The sequence below is a fragment of the Leuciscus leuciscus genome, assembly GCF_965113295.1.
Source record: "Leuciscus leuciscus genome assembly, chromosome: 2".
Lineage (NCBI taxonomy): Eukaryota > Metazoa > Chordata > Actinopteri > Cypriniformes > Leuciscidae > Leuciscus > Leuciscus leuciscus.
The window spans coordinates 50753953-50774287 of NC_138726.1; the positions used below are offsets into that span (position 1 = coordinate 50753953).

The 20335-nt window shown below is 39.3% G+C and overlaps 3 protein-coding genes across 5 annotated transcripts; all 3 read left to right on the top strand.

The window, feature by feature from the left end:
• Window positions 1–707: 707 nt before the first annotated feature.
• On the top strand, window positions 708–3272 carry cth1 (cysteine three histidine 1). 2 transcript variants are annotated; one of them, XM_082162230.1, is made up of 2 exons: window positions 708–1215; window positions 1987–3272. In XM_082162230.1, the coding sequence occupies exons 1-2, from the start codon at window positions 1207–1209 to the stop codon at window positions 2902–2904; spliced, it is 927 nt and encodes a 308-aa protein (XP_082018356.1). In that variant the 5' UTR covers window positions 708–1206; the 3' UTR covers window positions 2905–3272. The 2 variants fall into 2 exon arrangements, with proteins under 2 accessions (XP_082018356.1, XP_082018357.1); XM_082162231.1 differs by lacking the exon at window positions 708–1215 and adding an exon at window positions 1620–1680.
• A 750-nt stretch (window positions 3273–4022) lies between these two features.
• Window positions 4023–13634, top strand: taf6l (TAF6-like RNA polymerase II, p300/CBP-associated factor (PCAF)-associated factor). 2 transcript variants are annotated; one of them, XM_082157006.1, is made up of 12 exons: window positions 4023–4170; window positions 4304–4476; window positions 5646–5732; window positions 5835–5985; window positions 6077–6127; window positions 6442–6536; window positions 6897–6971; window positions 8658–8878; window positions 8994–9126; window positions 9220–9348; window positions 10041–10537; window positions 12864–13634. In XM_082157006.1, the coding sequence occupies exons 2-12, from the start codon at window positions 4336–4338 to the stop codon at window positions 13201–13203; spliced, it is 1920 nt and encodes a 639-aa protein (XP_082013132.1). In that variant the 5' UTR covers window positions 4023–4170; window positions 4304–4335; the 3' UTR covers window positions 13204–13634. The 2 variants fall into 2 exon arrangements, with proteins under 2 accessions (XP_082013132.1, XP_082013133.1); XM_082157007.1 differs by having other exon boundaries at window positions 12912–13634.
• A 2088-nt stretch (window positions 13635–15722) lies between these two features.
• kcnk7 (potassium channel, subfamily K, member 7) lies at window positions 15723–18191 on the top strand (the record flags this gene model as incomplete). The annotated part of the gene is made up of 3 exons (XM_082149245.1): window positions 15723–16059; window positions 17326–17721; window positions 17851–18191. 3 exons carry the CDS (start codon window positions 15723–15725, stop codon window positions 18189–18191), a joined length of 1074 nt encoding a protein of 357 aa, XP_082005371.1.
• Window positions 18192–20335: the final 2144 nt, after the last annotated feature.

A 20335-nucleotide genomic window follows, 5' to 3' on the forward strand; every position in this document is an offset into this window, starting at 1 on the left:
GGAGACGAAACCAATACAGGGGGAAAAAATATTTAAAGTAACGGTGTGTCTGCTATGGACAAATACTGGCTTGACATTAGCAAGCTTCTTCCAAGCTGCAAAAATTAAAGGGTGTCTGTGGGCATACAGTCGGTTCAATATGTTTGTATGATTTTGTAACTTTTAATGATCTAAAGTCGATGTAACGTTGAAAATGCATATTTCCACAAGAACAAAAAACATTCCTGTGACAAAACTGTGCTGTGTGAATTAAACATGAGGTCTATCATTGAATGAACTGTAGGCTACTGTATGAAAAATAAATATATACATTACAGCCTCTATTGCTTAGCTGATTTAAAATCTTTAACAGTTAGGTTTATTAATGGGTGGTTAAGCAACAAAGCACATTAATATAAAAATCTATTATGATTTAAGGCCACAGGCATCCATTCAGTCGAAGTTTTCAATGAAAAAAATATTTATCAATTTGTAACTTTTATATGGCAAATGGATTTTAAAAAAAAAATTGTATTCTCATAAATCTCCTATTAAGTTTATTTTTTATTGTTTCCTTTTCGAATCAGTTAAGTGGGATATTTAAGATTGTAATGCTCGATTGCTTATTGTGTGCGGACTGGAGTAAATGTACATCCTCATGTAAAGCCTCACAATAAGCATAACACAAAGACTCACAGACCAAACGCTCAATTAACAGCTCGAGGTGTGACGCGGTAATTGATACAGGATGGGCCTGCGTGTATATTCAGAGTTTGCTCTTTGAAGTCGGCCAACAAGCTCCTTGTCAAATGTTTATTCCAGTAAATACTACAAGGCAGCGGCGATATCCCAAATTTGATCAAATTCAAAACACCCGCACGCAGCAGACAAAAGCATCATCGCTTCCAAATTAGATTGACTCCCACTTTCGTCAAACCTGATTGGCTGATTCGAATGTTCACGCTTCACAGCTGATTCACATTTTAAATGGAACGCGGGAACGGAATCCGGCTTTAAAACCAAAGGCCGAACATTTGTCGCTACGTGGGACTTGCCAATCACAGGGTTTAGTCCGCGTCTTCCACCTGGGATAAAGCAAGGAGTCGAGTGTTTGTCCAGAGTTCAATCAGGTGTTTTGGTTGCGTTAGCGTTATTTTTTGAACGACACAGCCCTCGTTTTATTGAGCTGCCGTTGAGTTGTGTAAAGCAGTCCAGAAACGCACAGCAATGTTTGAGGTGAGTTGTTTATTTTTGTCTTTCTTTAAGATTAATGCATGGCACCACTTCTTTTGATGTATTATTAAAATGTCTTTCACATAACAAAATGCTGTGAGCAACTGTAATGGGAGTCACTGAAATGATTATTACAACTTCTAGTTAAAATGTGGTAACCCTTTATTTAAATGGTCCTCTTTGAATATTCTGTTGGTTATGTAACTTTACAACATCACCTACAGGTCTACTAACTCTCAGAGTATTCGTAAACCGTTAACTCTTGTGGTGCTCCTACAACACTCTACTGACTATAAGTAACTTTGTAACTAATGTATACGATTTAGTTTGAAATCAGACATTGTTTATTCAGTCCACAAGGGGGCGCTTTAGTTTGTTTGTGTTGAGACTGCGGAAGCAGGAGAGAAGGAAAAAGTAGCGTTAACATATGTAAACAATTGTAACGGAGACTTATAAGTTCACTAAAATGTTTAAAAGCTGCTTTGCTGTGTCAGTCTTATTCAGAAACTTTATAGTAACTACATGTCAACTTATTCTAACTCTACCAGTCTACTAATACTCTAACACTCTGAGTTAGTAGAACTGTTGGTACAACGTTACTTCTATACAACAGAATGTGTTAACCAAATGTTAAAATGACTAATAAAAATAAATGTACTGTGGTTTCTAGGCAGTGGTGAAGTGCAAATTAATGATGACTGAATGTTTGCTATGCTTCCTGTCAATGGTGACCTTATATTTTGAAACTCTAAAAATTCTTTCCTTTCATTCTAGACCAGTCAAGATGACCTGTTTCTGTTCCCTACTGAAGGCCTGAATGAGGCTTTCTTCCCTGAAACAGAGGGTCTAGGGCGAGGGAGCTTGTCCCTTGCCGAGGCTTTGCTTCCCCTGGTTGAGTCTCCATCATCCCCTCCGATGACCCCCTGGCTCTGCTCCACTCGCTACAAGACCGAACTGTGCAGCCGCTATGCTGAGACGGGTACCTGCAAGTATGCCGAACGCTGCCAGTTTGCCCACGGCCTTCACGATCTCCACGTACCCTCCCGCCATCCCAAGTACAAAACCGAGCTGTGTCGTACCTACCATACCGCCGGCTACTGCGTTTATGGCACGCGTTGTCTGTTTGTGCACAACCTTAAAGAGCAAAGGCCCGTCCGTCCCCGGCGCAGGAATGTACCGTGCCGTACCTATCGTGCGTTTGGGGTTTGCCCTTTTGGCACCAGATGCCATTTCCTTCATGTCGAGGGTGGCTCTGAATCAGACGGTGGAGAGGAAGAGCGAACCTGGCCGTCTCCATCACAATCCCAAGAGTGGAAGCCTCGCGGTGCCCTCTGTCGCACCTTTAGCGCTTTTGGTTTCTGTCTGTATGGCACCCGTTGCCGGTTCCAGCATGGGCTTCCCAATACAATCAAAGGTGTCAACTTGAACCGCACATCCTGGCCTCATCAGATGCTCAATGGAGGATCCATTTCGCCAGTCTCGGACATGTGTTCATCTCCATCTCCGCCTCCATCCGCTATGGCCTCGCCGGTGTTCCCCGCCGGCTCTGGTCCGATCACGCCACCGTCAGTGGAAGCGGTGGCCAACAATGCGTTCACCTTCAGCAGCCAACATCTGAATGACCTGCTGCTACCTCTGGCCCTCAGGCTCCAGATGTTGGAGAAAGCTACCAACGCCGGTCCTCAAGTGTGAATCCTGTGGTGGGATCCCAGAAGTTAACCGCTCTAAACTTTTAACTGTGACTGTACTGTGCCAAACTTATATTTAACTTGTTTTTATTAAGTGTATAGTCTTTATGCCACTTGTTTTTAACTGCTTTTGAGACTGATTCTCAAGTGTTTGCTTTATCTTCTTAATTCAAGTCTGTCTTGTACTTCAGAGGCCACTTATTTTTGATAGACTGAACTAAGCCTGTACTTGGGACTTTATTTTACTGGGGTGTGTGTATATATGACTGATTTGACTATGAATGTTTTAAGTAAATGATCTTTAAACTAAATGACCTAAGTTATTTTAGTAACGTCAGTGTCTTTGGATTTCAATAAAACTTCCTGAAAGGATTTGTTGCACTTTTGTCTTTTCTAGAAATGTGAACATTTGAAAGCTGCTTTGATTAAACCTCAGTTATTGGTATGTCTGTAGTGCTGTGGAGTTTAGGTAAGGATTATAGAAACTATTGCTTAATTTGGGAATAATATTTTTTTATTAATAGTAATTTGTACCTTGAGTAGTGGAAATAGGATGTAATTACTGCTTGATATAAGGACATTATTGAAGGGCTTTTCAAGCTTTGGTCCAAGGACCCTCTTAAAGGTGAAATAATCTAAATTGAAGAACCAATTATGAATGTCTAAATGGATAATACCATATTGGATAGTAATAAAAAAAAAAAACACATGCCACACTTGTTTGTATTTGGCTCACTATGAGTGAAGTTGGTTTAGTTCTGGCTGAAAAGGAAGTTGGCTGGCAAACTATCTAATCTGGGCCACACTTTAGCGGTTCATTTGGGCTAAATTTATGCCAAAGGAAATTTGCTGACTGCAATGAACTATTCTAATTTCTGATCAGTCTTAAGGGAAAATGTCAAATTTAAGACTTATTTCAAAATATAATTTAAGTAAACTGCACTTTACTGCGGACCTTCTCAGCACTGACTTGTGGCAGAACCAGGCAGAAAATGCAAACTACAAAAGGAAGGGGTCAACGATCTTTACTGAACCGATTCAAAAGACTCGGTTGCTACGGTGAATCAAAATCACCAGCGTATGAATGCATGCGCATGCGCGCAGCTCACGGCCAATCAGGCGCTTCCTTCAAGTTCACCAGTGTGTTGTATATAAACAGTCTGGAGACTGTAGAGTTTAGCTGCTTGTGCTAATATAGGCACATAACGCTAGTTAAATAGAAAGTACCTTGCATTTATGAACTGATACGTCACCAATCGCCAATAAGAAGGTACGGTGTATGATTTTTAACCCCATTTTTATTACAAGTGTGCTAAGGCAGCCTAGCGAGGAGAGTTGAATAGAGACTGATGATGCCACGCATTCTTGCCGCTTTAGCTCTAAACCTTTAATGTACTTCACAGCGTATTTATTTAGTGATCTCTCTAAGGGGAAGATGGCGGAGGAACGGCGCTTCGCCGAGGTGCCCCGGGAATCCATCAAACTGATGGCCGAGAGCACCGGAGTGGAGCTCAGCGAAGAGGTGGCAGCTCTGCTGGCCGAGGATGTGTGTTACCGACTCAGAGAGGCAACACAGGTCACAAATCAGTTCATGTTTTCATCTCGGGGTTTATAATGCATTATATTGACATGCATTGCATGTTACCGTATAAAGCTTTTTGTTCCGTGCAAGCTTTTCCACTTACATGATGACGTCTGCATTTGCAGATGTTGTGCAAGTGTTGCATGTTTCAATACATGATGCACGTGTCTGAATATTCTTTTAAAGCAATTCTGATATGCTGTTATTTAAGAAAGTTTCCATCTGAAGCTTTTATGACTGTTATTTGACATCATTCATCATGAATGCTTTTCGTGTTTTGCCTGCTTTTATACACCTATCCATTGCTTTAAAGCTGTGTTGATATGCGCTTCTGTCTGTCAAATGTGACCCAAAAATGAAAATCACCCTCAAGCCATCCTAGGTGTATATTACATTCTTCTTTCAGACGAATACAATCAGAGCTATATTAAAAAATATCCTGGCTCTTCAAAGCTTTATAATGATAGTGAAAGTCCACAAAAGTGCATCTATCCATCATAAAAGTGCTCCGCATGGCTCCGGGGGGCTAATAAAGGCCTTCTGAATCAAAGCCATGCGTTGTTGTAAGAAAAATATCGATATTTAAAACTTTATAAAGTAAAATAAATAACTTGCAGCCAAACAAACATACGGACTCCACTGTAGTCTAAAGCGCAACTTATGCGAGTAATGCGACGCACTGCTGATATTTAACACTACGCCATGATACGCTACTTCCGAAATCACAAGTTGCGCTTTAGGCGTAAGTGGACTGCGTTTGGCCGGAAGCTTGAATTTTTTCTTACACAAACGCATCGCTTCGCTTCAGAAGGCCTTTATTAACCCCCTGGAGCCGTGTGGAGCACTTTTATGATGGATAGATGCACTTTTATGGACTACAGAAACAGCAATTCACTGCCATTATAAAGCTCGGAAGAGCCAGGAAATTTTTTTTTAATATATAACTCCGAATGTATTCGTCTGAAAGAAGAAAGTCATATACACAGAGGATGACTTGAGAGTGAGTAAATCATGGGCTGATTTTTATTTTTGGGTGAACTATCCCTTTAAGCTTTTGTTGATGTTTTGGCTGTGTTTTATTCCTCTAAACAAGTGTTTGTAAGGAAAGATGTCGAATATTCTGCAAAGAAGCAGCCCAATTTCATCTCTTTGTCCCTCTACAGAACAGCTCCCAGTTTATGAGACATGCAAAGAGAAGGAAACTATGCGTGGAAGACTTCAATAGAGCGCTACGGTGGAGCAATACTGAGGTATCTCTTTGACTTCGTTTTTAATGTAAATGTGCATTATGGTGTTGTTTGATACACTTTAACATATGGAGAGCAACATTACACTTGCTGTACATATTACAGACAGTTTGCGGCTACGGTGCGCAAGACGCCTTACCGTTCCGTCCACTGAAGGAAGGAGAGCTTTTCTTTGTAGAGGATCGGGAGGTAAATCTGGTGGAGTTGGCACTTGCTACCAACATCCCTAAAGGCTGTGCAGAAACGCTGGTTCGAGGTAAGGCGGGTATCATTAGTGAAATTGACTCAAATTTATGATCTTGCAAGTTTTGAAAAGATTCATGTTGTCTGTTTTGTCTCATCGGCAGTGAATGTGTCATATCTTGATGGGAAAGGCAATCTCGAATCTCAAGGCACAGGTAAACCTCAAAATATTTGAATTGCTGCTTATTTAAAATTATTTTAAAATTATTTTTCATTTGTATCAGGTCTGGGCTTTTTATATATAGTGAAACTCCTCAATTAATTAATTATAATACATTTAATCTAAATGCCCTAATATAAACAAATCCATTATATACTACAAAATACAGTATTGAATCTATCTAAAAGGGCACATTAACCATTTCACATCACATCATCAATTATCATCATCAAAATAATATACTGTAAATATCTCTCAGCTCTATTCTGTGTTGGTTTTATTATAACATAACAGCTTGTTTCTTGTTAGTGCCCACTGCGGTTCAGTCTCTATCAGAGGATCTCCTGAAGTATTACCAACAAATAACGCGAGCCATTTTAGGAGAGGACCCACATCTCATGAAGGTACGTAGGTACTACCTTTCAAAAGTTTGGGGTCAGTAATTTTTTTACATTTATATTATTGGTAGAAATGTTTCGTGAGCATTAAGTCCGCATATTAGAATGGTTTCTGAAGGATCATGTGACACTGAAGACTGGAGTAATGATGCTAAATATTTAGCTTTGCATCACAGGAATAAATGTATTAAAATCGAAAACAGTTATTTTAAATTGTAATAATATTTTAGAAATTGTACTTTACTGTAGTGCTTTTATTTCACTAATGTAAATTTTAAAACATTAAAATATACATCAGAGCACAGCTGATACTGAGCAGTTTTGTTTTGTTTTGCTAGTATAATAATGTTTTACTTTGTCCATCAGGTGGCTTTGCTAGACCTCCAATCCAATTCAAAGATCGCTGCCCTCCTGCCTTACTTCGTTTACGTCATCAGTGGGGTACGTTTGGTCCAGGATGTAAAAATGCATTCATTAATTTTTACCTTGTGTAATAATGCCTTTTTTTGTAATTGCTGTAAAACTTAGTGAATCTTGTTACATGACCACTGGCTATTTGAACCATGTTAGAATCTATGGCCCTGTTTACACCAGGTATTAAGATGCGTTTTGGTCGATTGCATAACAAGTGGACGTCGCTAAATACAGGTGTAAACGGGGTCTAAAACGTTTTGAGCTTGTCCACTTTTGACCACTTCCAGAGGTAGTTTAAAACGCATTCGAACGGATTGCTTTAAACTCTCATGTGGTCGAATGTGTTCAAACAGCCACAAATGAATGCAGAGGTGGACAAAGTACACAACTTCCTTACTTGAGTGAAAGCACAGATACTACTGGTCAAATATTACTCTGTTACAAGTAAAAGTTGTAAAGACTGATTTTTACTTAAGTAAAAGTACAGAAGTACTCGTTTTTAAAAGTACTTAAGTATCAAAAAGTAAATGTCAATGCATTGTTTTATTATTGTTGCATTGTCGTTGCATTGTTGTATGTAATACTTACTGTACCTTATGCCTCTGAATCTATACCTGCCTACCCTCATATCAGTATCAAATTTATTTCTAGAACACCGTTCCAGTAGTGGGATTGAATGTGAGATTGAATAAGTGCACTCAATAACGTCCACAATGGTTTCAGACACCCAAATGGCTGTTTCCTCAAATAGTGCCCTATAAAGTTTTTTGGATTTTAGTATGAATATGTTAGCCTTACTGATATCTATAAGCTAGTGTGCTCCAAAACAATGACAAAATTCGCGTTTAGAAGACCAAACCCAACGTTGAAAATGAAAATCAGATTGATGTCAGAATCCATTGACGTTAATCTCCAACGTTGGACAGACGTTGTATTGTGGTTGAAAATGAAAATCTGGAGAAACCAACATCAGTCGGGTTCTGACGTCAACCCGACTTTCGTTTCCAACCAAAATCCAACGTCTGTCTGACGTAGGATGTTGACGTCAATCTGACACCGGGTTCTGATGTCAACCCGACTTTCATTTCCAACCAAAATGCAACCCCTGCAACCAAAATCATCCCCTGACGTTACTACTTTCTACTCAAGGACCTTGACAGAAATGTAGTGGAGTAAAAAGTACGATATTTGTCTTTCAAATGCAGTGAAGTTAAAGTAAAAAGTTTCCAGAAAAATGTATAATCAAGTAAAGTACGGATACTCAAAAAGTGTACTTAAGTACAGTACTCAAGTAAATGTACTTTGTTACTGTCCACCTCTGGAAAAATGTACCAAGCACAATGTTCTCTCACCATTCCTGATTTCTAACACACACTCACAGCGTTCGGCTGGTCTTGCGGCTGTCAGAGCAGAAACTCTCTCTGCTGCTCTCCGTATGTTTTTCCGTCGTCTCTGGGCGCATTCTTATGTAAATTACGTGAGCTTATTTTGTCCATTAGATTGAAAGATCTGAAAAAGCCCATATATTTACCCGCCCATAGACCCTCCCTTCATAGAAATCAGGACAGAAGTGTTTGAAAGTGGACAAAAGAGACGGATTAAAACACCAGGTGTAAACAGGAATGTGTCTCCTCGTCTACTTGTGATCCGATCGACCAAAACACATCTTAATACCAGGTGTAAACAGGGCCTATGATTCTCTCTTTTTCTTAGGTAAAGTCGGTAAGTCATGATCTGGACCAGTTAAACAGGCTGTTACACATGGTGAAGAGTTTGGTGCAGAACCCGTACCTGTATCTGGGCTCATATGTGCGAAGTCTGGTGTCTAGTGTCATGTACTGCATCCTGGAGCCTCTGGCTGCCTCCATCAACCCCCTCAATGATCACTGGACCCTGAGAGACTACGCAGCCCTTTTACTCAGCCATATTTTCTGGTATTTCTTGAGCATCCTACAGTAAAATCTTTTATTTTTTTTTATCTTTAATTAATCAATTTACCCATTTCATATGTGTGGTTTGACTGGTGGTTTTCCCCATGTTGACTTGTAGGACACATGGTGATCTTGTGAGTGGGCTATACCATCAGATCCTTCTGTCTCTGCAGAAAGTTCTTTCTGACCCGGTTCGACCTCTCTGTTCCCACTACGGCGCTGTAGTGGGTCTGCATGCTCTCGGCTGGAAGGTAAACAGCAGACAGCACAACACCCACAAATACACCTCTTACTCCTAAATGTCATACTGTTTGTTTGTGTGTGTGTGTGTGTGTTTGCCACAGGCTGTTGAACGTGTGCTGTATCCGCACCTCCCTGCCTACTGGGCGAATTTACAAGCTGTGTTAGATGATTACTCTGTGTCTAACGCTCAGGTGAAAGCAGATGGCCACAAAGTCTATGGAGCCATTCTGGTAAGTAAAATTAGACATTGACTATGGTGCTTTTCAGGATGTTGATATACAGTACATTCATTGATTTATTCAAGTACATTGTTATATTTTTAAATGCAGTATGCAGTCTCCATGACACCTTCTATTTGGGCTGCACAATTTGGCCATTTTTTAAATTATATATATATATATGTATACACACACACACACACACACACACACACACATATATTATATATTATGATAATGATAATAATAATAATCGTACTATAAAATAAAATGATAATAAAAATGCTTACAATATGAAGTCTCCACAATATGAAGCCAAAACATTTTGTTATTTTCTTTTCAAATATATAAATATATAATAAAGAAATAATTTTACTCATTATGTAGTAGTAGTTATTTTTATTAAATTACATTACATTGGCTTAAATTATTATATATCAACATAAGATTTTACTGTGAACCAAACCCCTCTAAGACACTGAGAACACTAGATGTATGAGCTGCTTGCGTGTAAAAGAACACAGTGCCGAGCTTCACTCTGAAATAAGCAGCACATATATTTATTTAATTAAATTGCAGCCTGTAGAAGTCATATCAAAATCTTGATTAATTATGCAGCCCTATCTTGTAAACAACAGTCTATTAGCAAAACCCTAATGTCTCTCATCTAAACCTCAATTGACCACTTTATCTCCTGCCTGAAGGTGGCGGTAGAACGTTTGCTGAAGATGAAGGCACTCAGTTTGACCGTAGCAACAGAAGGAGGTGCTGCTGCTCTACCAGGCACTGCCTCAGGGGCTGTGGGGTTCAGAGAAAGCTCACCTGGCCTCAGCCCACCTCCTGAACCCCTTTCTGAACCTCCTCTCGGCATTGCAAGTCATCTACAAGCAGGTGGAGCTGGCTGCCCATGGGAGGAGTGGACTCCTGTATCTCTTCCTGCCATGTACTGTGAACTTTACTCTTTTTTTGGAGACAGTTTGGCTGTACGCTTCAGCACTGACCCGCCACCAGCTGGTGCTCCACCTGCAGGTCCCTGCCAACCTCTAGAGGGCAAGAAAGAGCTAGCGAGTGTTGCCCCTAATCTTGAGAGTACACGCAAAATGCCCCAACTCACGGCCAGTATGAACATAAGCCCACGACAAGATGGAAGCCCACGTACGGAGCCACAACCACCCAGTCTGGCTGCCACCGCCCCGGGGAGGTACGAGTCAAACCACTTGAGTGCAACAGTCAGGTTCTGGAAGTAAAACTCCTATTAATTTTTTTTTCCCATAGGGGAACTGATTGTTAATGATAACTTATAAACCTTTAAAAATAGACCTAATGTGAGCTACAAGGTTGTTAATCTGTATATGCAGTTGAATTCCTGGTGGAAAACTACACTACCCATGATTCTGCAAATAAATATCCACCAATCAGAGAGTCGCACAAGCAAATTGCACCAAAAGATGTCATAACAGAGTCAGTCTCCCTATTTATATCAACATCTTTAAATCAAAAGTACATATCTCCGTCGTTTTTGATTTGAGTCCTTTAGTGCCAGTTTTGTATTTTACTTTTCTGATATTGATTTTATTTCTTTTAAATCAAAGTTTGAAAGATTGTGATTCACCTCGTTACTGGTTGGTTAATGGCTTTAACAAAGACGACGACTTTTTTTTTTTTTATCCCTTTGGGGAAAATTAATGGGAAAAATTCTTCCGGAACCAAGGCCACTGAAAAAATGGGCAGGCGCTGTTGCACTCTATTGACCTTTTGACCTTTAAGTCTTGCCTTAAAGGGTTAGTTCACCCAAAACTGAAAAATCTGTCAGTAATTATTCATCCTCATGTCGTTCCAAACCCGTAAGGCCTTCATTCATCTTCGTAACACAAATGAAGAGCTTTTTGATGAAATCTGAGAGCTTTCTGTCCCTCAATTTACAGCAACGTCATTGCAACTTTCAAGGCCCAGAAAGGTGGTAAAGCCGATGTTCTGACGTAGAATCCAGAAGCGCTGCACTGTTTACACTACGTCAACAGCGTAGGAGAGTGACGTGGAAGAGAAGAGATTGTTGCATAATGTCGTTATTTTGGGGGGGTTTTGCGCACACAAGTATTCTTCTCGCTTCATAATATTAAGGTTGAACCACTAGGGGTGGCACGGTTCACAAAACCCACGGTTCGGTTCGTATCACGGTTTTAGGGTCACGGTTTTCGGTTCTGTACGGTTCTTGTTGTTGTTTTTTCTTTTAATCTTTAACACTCCAAAAATTTACTTCAGCATATGATATATAGCTGAATTATCTCATTATTAATTAATTTATTTCATAAATGGGGTGTGTTTGCAAAACGCAGCTTCTCATTTCCCGTGGGCTGTGTCGGACAGTTATTTGTCACCACTTTTTGCCAGGGTTGATATTATGTCCCAGCACGGATGTACCAATACAAATAAATAAAACATTTCCAGTTAACTAGCAAAGTGTTCGTTTCGTTCGTTTGTTAAATAAGAAGCAATCTAGCGCTGAAATGTGTTTTTTTTAATCAAGTGATCAAAGTGCTCGTTGCCGTTGCGATCAGTGGCGCTGATACAGTGTTCTCGTGGCTCGCGCACACACCGCAGCGGCCGCACATTCTTCACTCAGACGCGCGCTTCAGTCCGTTGAGGAGACTCTAGGCTACTCTATTCGTTCCGATGAAATCACAAAACAAAATTCATACAAATCTGTCCCTGCTTGATATACAACCGCTGATAAACATAATCGGTTTTGATGAAAAAGAAAAATATATACGAGTGCAGATTAGAACTCAGCGGTTGTACTCAGAACCTTTGACACGCTTGGCAAGTTCTGCCACTGGACCATTAAAGTACATACCGGTACGTGGAACAGTCGATCTATGTAGCCTATTTATTCACGTGAAAAAAACAACATATAGCCTAGTGGAGTTGATCTCATTAAATGTCTAAGTAAACCCAGTGTACTATTTAAATCGATTGCTGGACATTGTAATGTTATTCTACATTTGTCTGATTTATGATTTAGCATTGTATTAGCAGTAGCACGGGCACAAGGCTACATTGCGCATGCGTCGAACCGTGCGAACCGCGCGACGCACACACGCACCGAACCGAGACAAGCGAACCGAACGGTTCGGATGTTTTTTCATGTACCGTGCCACCCCTATGAACCACTGTAGTCACATGGACTATTTCACAATGTTTTTACTACCTTTCTGGGCCTTGAAAGTTGCAATGATGTTGCTGTCAATGGAGGGACAGAAAGCTCTCAGATTTCATCAAAAAGCTCTTAATTTGTGTTACGAAGATGAACGAAGGCCTTACGGGTTTGGAACGACATGAGGATGAGTAATTAATGACAAAATTTTAATTTTTGGGTGAACTAACCCTAGTTTAAATGATACTGACCAACACTACTTTAGCAAGTCTTGTCATTTAAAACGCTTAAAATTGTTTAGCGAAGGTTCAAAAGGTCAAAAGGTCAAAAGGCATTTTCTCACCGGTGGTCTCTTTTTGTCCCGTGTCTGCAGATCTCTTGCCCGCTCTTCCTCCTCCTCATCTTCCGTCTCACGTTCCAGGTCATCCTCATCACGTCCAGGACGTTCAACCAGCCAATCCCGAGATATTTTCCCTAAGGCCCGTTTTCCGCCGCCTCAGGCTGGACCTCCGGCATTCGCTTTCATCATCGGCGGGCGGCAGATGGGACGACGCTGTCAGGGACGCCGCTTCCAGACGAGCTTTACTCCAACTCCGCCTCTTACTTCCCTCCCACCTCGTGCCTACGCCCACAAGCTACCGGTCATCGGGAGGGTCAGCAAACCTGTGCGCCGCTGGACATGCTCCCATTACTCGCTTCATCTGCCTCTTTAAAATCCAAGGGCGACGTATGTGACGTTTAGAGAAACGTGAACTCAGTGACATCTCATCATTTGACTGCATCTTAGTAACTACAGGTGAAAAATTCTGTATGCTCTATGCAAATAAGGCAAGTATCATTTTGGGGAAATTTTGAATGAATAACCGGTGTTTTTACTCTAACTCTTCTGATCAGTATCATTCACTTTGAATTCTCTCATAGGTATATCAGCATCTACTGCAAATAGTATAATAGAACATGAAACCAAATAGAGTTGAAGATTATATTTACTGTATTTATAGCAGGATGAATCCACAGACACTGCTATACAATCGCCTTGTGTATTTGGGTATTTATGTGTGTAATTTTTTTCCAAGTGTTTTTTTTTTTTACATGTTGAACTTTTTTTGTAATGTAGGCCTATAAAAATAAATACATTATCTAATGTACTCGCAAGATATTTTTATTTTGTATTTAAACTACTGTTTATAATGGCAAAGATTTAAAATGTTAAGGCCTGGTAAAAATCTGCATGTTAAATTTAAACAGTCATTTTCCTTATGATCCCCTTTAATTAATTAGATAAGGAAAAATTAATTAAGCAAAAACTGTGCTTAATGCATTGCCCTAATAAACGAGTTGTTAAAAAAAAATTCAAAAAAAGAGATGTTTCCATTGTTTTTGAGAATAATTCTTAAATCATTATACATTTTAATTCCTATAATGCATTGTTTTTAAAAGGACAGTTCACCCATTAAATTTGTCATTATTAATCACTCTTATGTTGAAATGCAGTCTCTTGAGGGAACACAACACTATATATGCAAAAGTATTGTGAGTGAACGCAAAAGCCATTAAATATATATATTTTTTCTCCCATTTCTTATTTTTCCCATTACTATGCCCCCTTTAGAGCAGTGAGTCTCAACCTTTTTGACTTTTTGTCCCTCCCATTGTCCGCAACAATATAGTCATGTGAAAAAGAAAGTACACTCTTTTGATTTCTATGTTTCAGACAGGACATAATAAATCATCTGGTCCTTGGTAGGTCTTAAAATTAGGTAAATGCAACCTCAGATACCTCATGCAACAACAACACATGACATATTACACCGGTTTATTTAACAAAAAATAGGCCAAAATGAAGAAGCCATGCGTGACAAACTAAGTACACCCTTACTGCTTCCATAGGAATTAAGAGGGTTAGTAGTAGTCAGGCGCTGCTTATCAAATGTCTTTGATTAACTGATCATCAGTAAGTGTGACAAACTCTATAAAAGCAGAAGTTTTGGTAGTTTGCTGGTCTGGAGCATTCAGGTGTGTGTCAACACAATGCCAAGGAGGAAAGACCTCGGCAATGATCTTAGAGAAGCAATTGTTGCTGCCCATCAGTCTAGGATCAAAGCCATTTCCAAACAATTTAAAGTCCATCATTCTACAGTGTGGAAGATTACTCACAAATGGAAAACATTCAAGACTCAAGGTCAAGAAATTCACCCCAAGGTTAGACCGTGCAATGCTCAGAGAAACTGCACACACACACAAAAAAACAAGAGCTACACCTCAGACTCAGGCCTCAGTAGGCATGTTAAATGTTAAAGTTTTTCATGACACTACAATTAGAAAAAAGGCTGAAACAAGTATGGTTTGTTTGGAAGGGTTGCCAGGAGAAAGCTGCGTCTCTCTAAAGAGGAAATGGCAACATCATTTTATTTGAACAACTACAAGACTTCTGGAACAATGTCCTTTGGACAGACGAGACCAAAGTGGAGATGTTTGGCCATAATGCAAAGCGCCACGTTTGGCGAAAACCAAACACAGCATAACAGCACAAACACCTCATAACAACTGTCAAAAACTGGTGAAGGGGTGATGATCTGGGCTTGTTTTGCAGCCACAGGACCGGGGCACCTTGCAGTCAATGAGTCGACAATGAACTCCTCTGGATCCCAAAGTATTCTAGAGTCAAATGTAAGGCCTTCTCTCCAACATCTAAAGCTTGGCTGAAATTGGCTCATGCAACAGGACAATGATCCCAAGCATTAGAAACTTCCAGGCAGGTGAGTTGAGGTAAATTTAAGCTAAACTCTACAGGACATTGGTCCTCCAGGACTGAGGGCCAACATGGAACATGAACATCCTGGTTACTCTTTGTATCTTTTCTATACATTCTTCAAAATGTCTTAATTTTCCATAGAAAATCAAATGGGTTTGGAGCAACATGATGGTGAGTAGCTAAATGTCAGAATAAAAAAAATAAAAAATAAACTTTAAGATATAAAGTTATGTTCTGATGACAACTGGTCTAAAGTGCAATCTCACTTTTCAACCTGTTGGGGCAACTAATAAAGTTTGGTTTAGATTCTGTTGTACTTGACGGAGAAGGCTGATGGTGACACAGATGTCTGCTAAACCTGTTGCATTAAACTTTCAGTGTGGTGTTGAACTTTCCATGTCAGAGCCCAGGTTTGGTTACACATGCAGCACCCCATATTCTACCATCCTGAGAGAATACACAAACAAAATTTTAATAATGGTTATTTTGGCGGATAAAGCTCGGACTTTCCTGCGTGCTCACGCGTTCATCTTCATGATGATGGCGTATGGCCTGTTTATCACCATCGGTGCTGTTGTTTTGATGATACTGGAGCAACCTGAGGAGAATTTACTCGTTCAAGAGGTCCGTGATCTAAAAGCTATTTTTTTGACAGAGAACCCGTGTGTTGAGGAAAGCACTTTGGACAGTTTGTTGCTGAACGTGCTTTCTGCGAGTAAACGTGGCGTGGCCGCACTGACATCCGACAGCGTTGAATGTAACTTCGACTTTACGTCGTCGCTGTTTTTCGTCATTACCTTCCTCACGACCACAGGTGAGCAGTCAGATAGCAGTTAAGATGTTGGCTGGATGTTTGAAATTGAAAACTACCGCTTTGAATTTATTGAACACCATTCACAAACATTCCGCATAACCGCTAACATAACCGCTCTAACGTTAGTTACGCATCTAATATTTTAATTATCTTATCGGACGTGGACGTGGTGGACCAATGTCATGTATTCAGAATTGCCAATGTGTACAGTGGTGTTTACAACCAAGATGCGACAGTGTAGTTATTTATTTCAACATTATTTATTTATTTGTCTTTTTTCTTTCCTTCTAATTTCGAACAATTTATCATTTTATTTTTATACCGTCAACCAATGCACAATGTAGCCTAGTTTTGATAAAAAATAAATCATTTTAAATATTAAGGTTAGTCAAGCAGTACGTAAAACGTGGCAACACTTTATTTTAAGTGGATGTAGGCTACTACATAGCCTACTGTTGTCATAGCAGTAAATTATTCATAATTACAGGTAACTGACCCTCAACTAAAACCCTAACCATAACCGGAACTCTAGTAAGTAGTTAATTAATATTAGGCTACTCAGTATTTATTTAAGTACAATGTAACTATGTCACCTTAAAAACATTGTTTATCCTTTAGTATTTCCATTTTAGTATACAGTTAACCAATGCACATATAGTTTAGTTCAAAATAATAAAAAATATTATTTAAGTCTACACACTCAGTAGCCTACAAAACATTTGTTTGTTTGTTTATTCTTTGGAATTCATTTATTCTTATGAACTTGTAGGATTGAGCATATATTGTTTCTTTAATTAGTCAACCAACCAAATACATGCTTGATTTATAGTTTATAGTTAAAACTAGCCTATTTCTTGATTTTTAATCTCAATATTTAAGTCTACACACTCGGTACAAAAAAATATATATTTTAAAACTTGTTAAATCACTCATATTTTTTTATTCAAGGACACAGCCAACTTAGCAAATGCATGATTTATTTATAGTTTATTTTTTACATTATTTATTTTTGTCTTAATATTTCTCAGTCCACACTCAATACAAGCTTTATCTATTTTTGTATGTATTTTTATATTCAATCTTAACTAAAGAATGACTGATAATCGATTTGATTTGTTTGACATTGATTTGGTCTACCAGTATACCATACAGTGTAATTTTGGCCCTCACATTTGTTTATATTTGTCAAAAAGGAAAGATATCTAAATAAGAAGTCCCTGATATCTTCACACTTTATACAGTTTGCACTGTATCATTTATTTGCAGGCTATGGCACCACTGTGCCCCTTTCGGATGAGGGCCGTGTGTTCTGTGTTGTTTACTGTCTTGTGGGCATCCCATTCACCATGCTGCTGCTGTCCTGCCTCACTCGTGCCCTTCTGCCCCGGGTAACACACACTCCTATTCAGAACCTTCAAGTCTTCTGGGGACTGTCTCGCAACCATGCTGCGTTGCTGCACTGCAGTGTCCTCGCCTTTTGCACAGCGACATTGTTCTTTCTTCTACCTGCTGGTGTCCTGTGTCTGCTGGAGAACCACTGGAGTTACCTGGAGTCGCTGTATTTTTGTTTTATCTCACTCAGCACGACTGGACTGGGTGACTACCTGCCTGGGAGGACGCAAAGCCAAGCAGGACGTCAGGTGCTGGAGTTAGCAACTTCCTGTAAGTCCCAACATTTCCTTTTAGGATTTTCTTTTTAAAAACATGTTGGATTAAGCATATTTTTTCTTTAATTTAAGTCAACAAACCAATGCATGATCTAATTTATTCATTTATTGAATCATCATTTAGGTTACCTGATGCTTGGGCTGATTGTCCTGCTTGTCGTTCTGGAAAGCTTCTGGGAACTCCAGCAGGTTCAAGCCATTCTGCATTTTTTCTCTGGACCAACGTGGCTGGGTGAGCTGAAGGGGGTGGGTTTGGATGAGCTTGTGCTCAGTGGGGACATGGCAGGTCCAGAAGAGGAACCTCATTACACTCTTCCTATATCCACAATCTCCCCTACTTTCTCAGACTCACCTGCCACTCCAACAGTAGAGCTGCCACCAAACGTCGACATGCCACCCATGGCGACCTCCAAAGAAAAAGTTTCCCCTTCACTAAGACCAAACTCCTCCCCAGAGTTGAATTAACGGCTAAGATTAGTCTTACAACTTGGTCACCACATTTTTTTCTTTAAGACTGTTCATAACTGTTTTATAGTCAGTTATATAAAAACACACATTGGTCTAATTTGATACTAGAAAGTAAAACTGAATGTCCTTTGACTCAATGTTAGTTGGTTAGACTAGTACTGAAGACACAATCTTAACATAAGGGGTTTATGTTCATGCAACCGGATCTGTGTCCATCCACTTCCACTACCACTACATAACTGATATAATGAAACTGGACATTGTAAAAAGTATAAATAATATCCAGCAATGTTGTGCCTCCATAATATGCAAGACTAGCTTTAATAACTAGAAGCTGGCAAACACTAGGTGGCCCTATTTGTTCATTTTCTTCAATACACTTTGGATTGTTCTGAGTGGTACATGCATTTATATTTATAATTTGTTTAATAAACAAGTTACATTTACAATGCAGATTATATGATTATAAAAAATATATATTAAAAGATTATGAATTTATTATTCATTATAAATATTTGAAAACCAATATTGTCAAACATTCTAGTCAAAGTTTGGGCACACTTACTCATTCTTTATTATATGCGTTTAATTTTCAATATTTTTGAAAAAGATTAAAGTGTAATTACTGTTGAAAAGTTTGGGGTTGGTTAGCATTTTAAATGCCAACTTTTTTTTCTCATACTATGGGAATCAATGGTGCCCCATTACTGTTTGGTTACAAACATTCTTCAAAATATCTTCCTTTGCGTTCAACAGAACAAAGACATTTTTACAAGTTTGGAACAACCTGAGGGTGAGAAATGATGACAGAATTTACATTTTTGGCTGAACTATCCCTATTTATTTGACCACATTCAGCCTCTTAAAATAAATCTATTCAAATTGAGATGTTCGTGTTTAACATGTCGTGCTTCATAGTTACAACAGGGAGCAGGTGTGTGTGTGTCTTTGTGTGGGATGGTGACTCAGAATCTGTGCCCAGCACTGCCTCTCCTCTGCCAGTCTGACATAAACACACTCTGCAAATGAGGTCATACACTCCTATTATGGTCCTCAGTCATTTACTGTCCAATTCTGCAGTAGCCTACTTGTGTACACACTCTGTGTGTGTGTGTGTGTGTGTGTGTGTGTGTGTGTGTGTGTGTGTGTGTGTGTGTGTGTGTGTGTGTGTGTGTGTGTGTGTGTGTGTGTGTGTGTGTGTGTGTGTGTGTGTGTGTGTGTGTGTGTGTGTGTGTGTGTGTGTGTGTGTGTGTGTGTGTTGCATATAGGCCAGGACTGAAGTAAAGCTGGTGCAGTGCTGGGTAATAAAACATCAACCCATTTTTAGTCACTTGAATGAAACGGTTGTTTAATAAGCTGTTATTTTATGACCCAAGAAAGGTTAAAAATACCAAATGCATATAGGATAAATAGAAAATTAGTAAGATTGCATCCCCTCAAATGATCCTAATGGCAGAACTGCTGACATCTGTTAACAAACACAGTACACGAGTCCTTGACCGTTAGAGGCGTGACGTGAACTTCCCAGAGGAGTTGCAGAAATGATAGGGGTTTTCCCACTTGTTTACTGTGAGGACCATGAAGCATAAACATTTTCCTAAACCTGCCGGCCTCAAACGTTTGAAACCCTCAGCAGTTCTTTGAGCGAGGTACAGCGCTCATTAAATCAAACTTTTAACATTCAAATGGCGTTCACACATTTTTCACCAATGTAGCTTGCCTGTATATTCATATGACCTTTTTACCATAGTGTCTAATGGTTTCACACTGTCAACTGCTCCTTCATTCAGATTGACAGTCAGCAGGTGTTACATGCACGTCTATATTTATCATGGTGGTTTAAAAGTTATCTCTGATCTTGAACAGATGGAGTAACATTACCACAATGTAGTTTTCCACTCCTAGAGAGAGAGATGTATTTCAAAAGATCATGAAATGTTACTTTCCTGTGAAATTAAGGTCATGTTGTCAAACTGTGCTCTCTTAGAATGTTACATATGAGAGATTGGACATCAGGACTGTGGGTTTGTGGCAAGTCTCAAATGTCCCTCCCTAAAAAAAAAAAAAAAAAAAAAATCAGATCAAGAGTTTTTGATCAGTTTCGTAATTGTTCAAATCAGTTACTTTTGCTGATCTGATTT

Bases quoted from the DNA above. Each gene is read 5' to 3' on its own strand.
- taf6l (XM_082157006.1), top strand. From the start codon at position 4,336: ATGGCGGAGGAACGGCGCTTCGCCGAGGTGCCCCGGGAATCCATCAAA. The intron at 6,128-6,441 runs GTAAACCTCAAA...GTTTCTTGTTAG, and splicing joins TCTCGAATCTCAAGGCACAG to TGCCCACTGCGGTTCAGTCT. The intron at 9,349-10,040 runs GTAAGTAAAATT...TCCTGCCTGAAG, and splicing joins AAGTCTATGGAGCCATTCTG to GTGGCGGTAGAACGTTTGCT.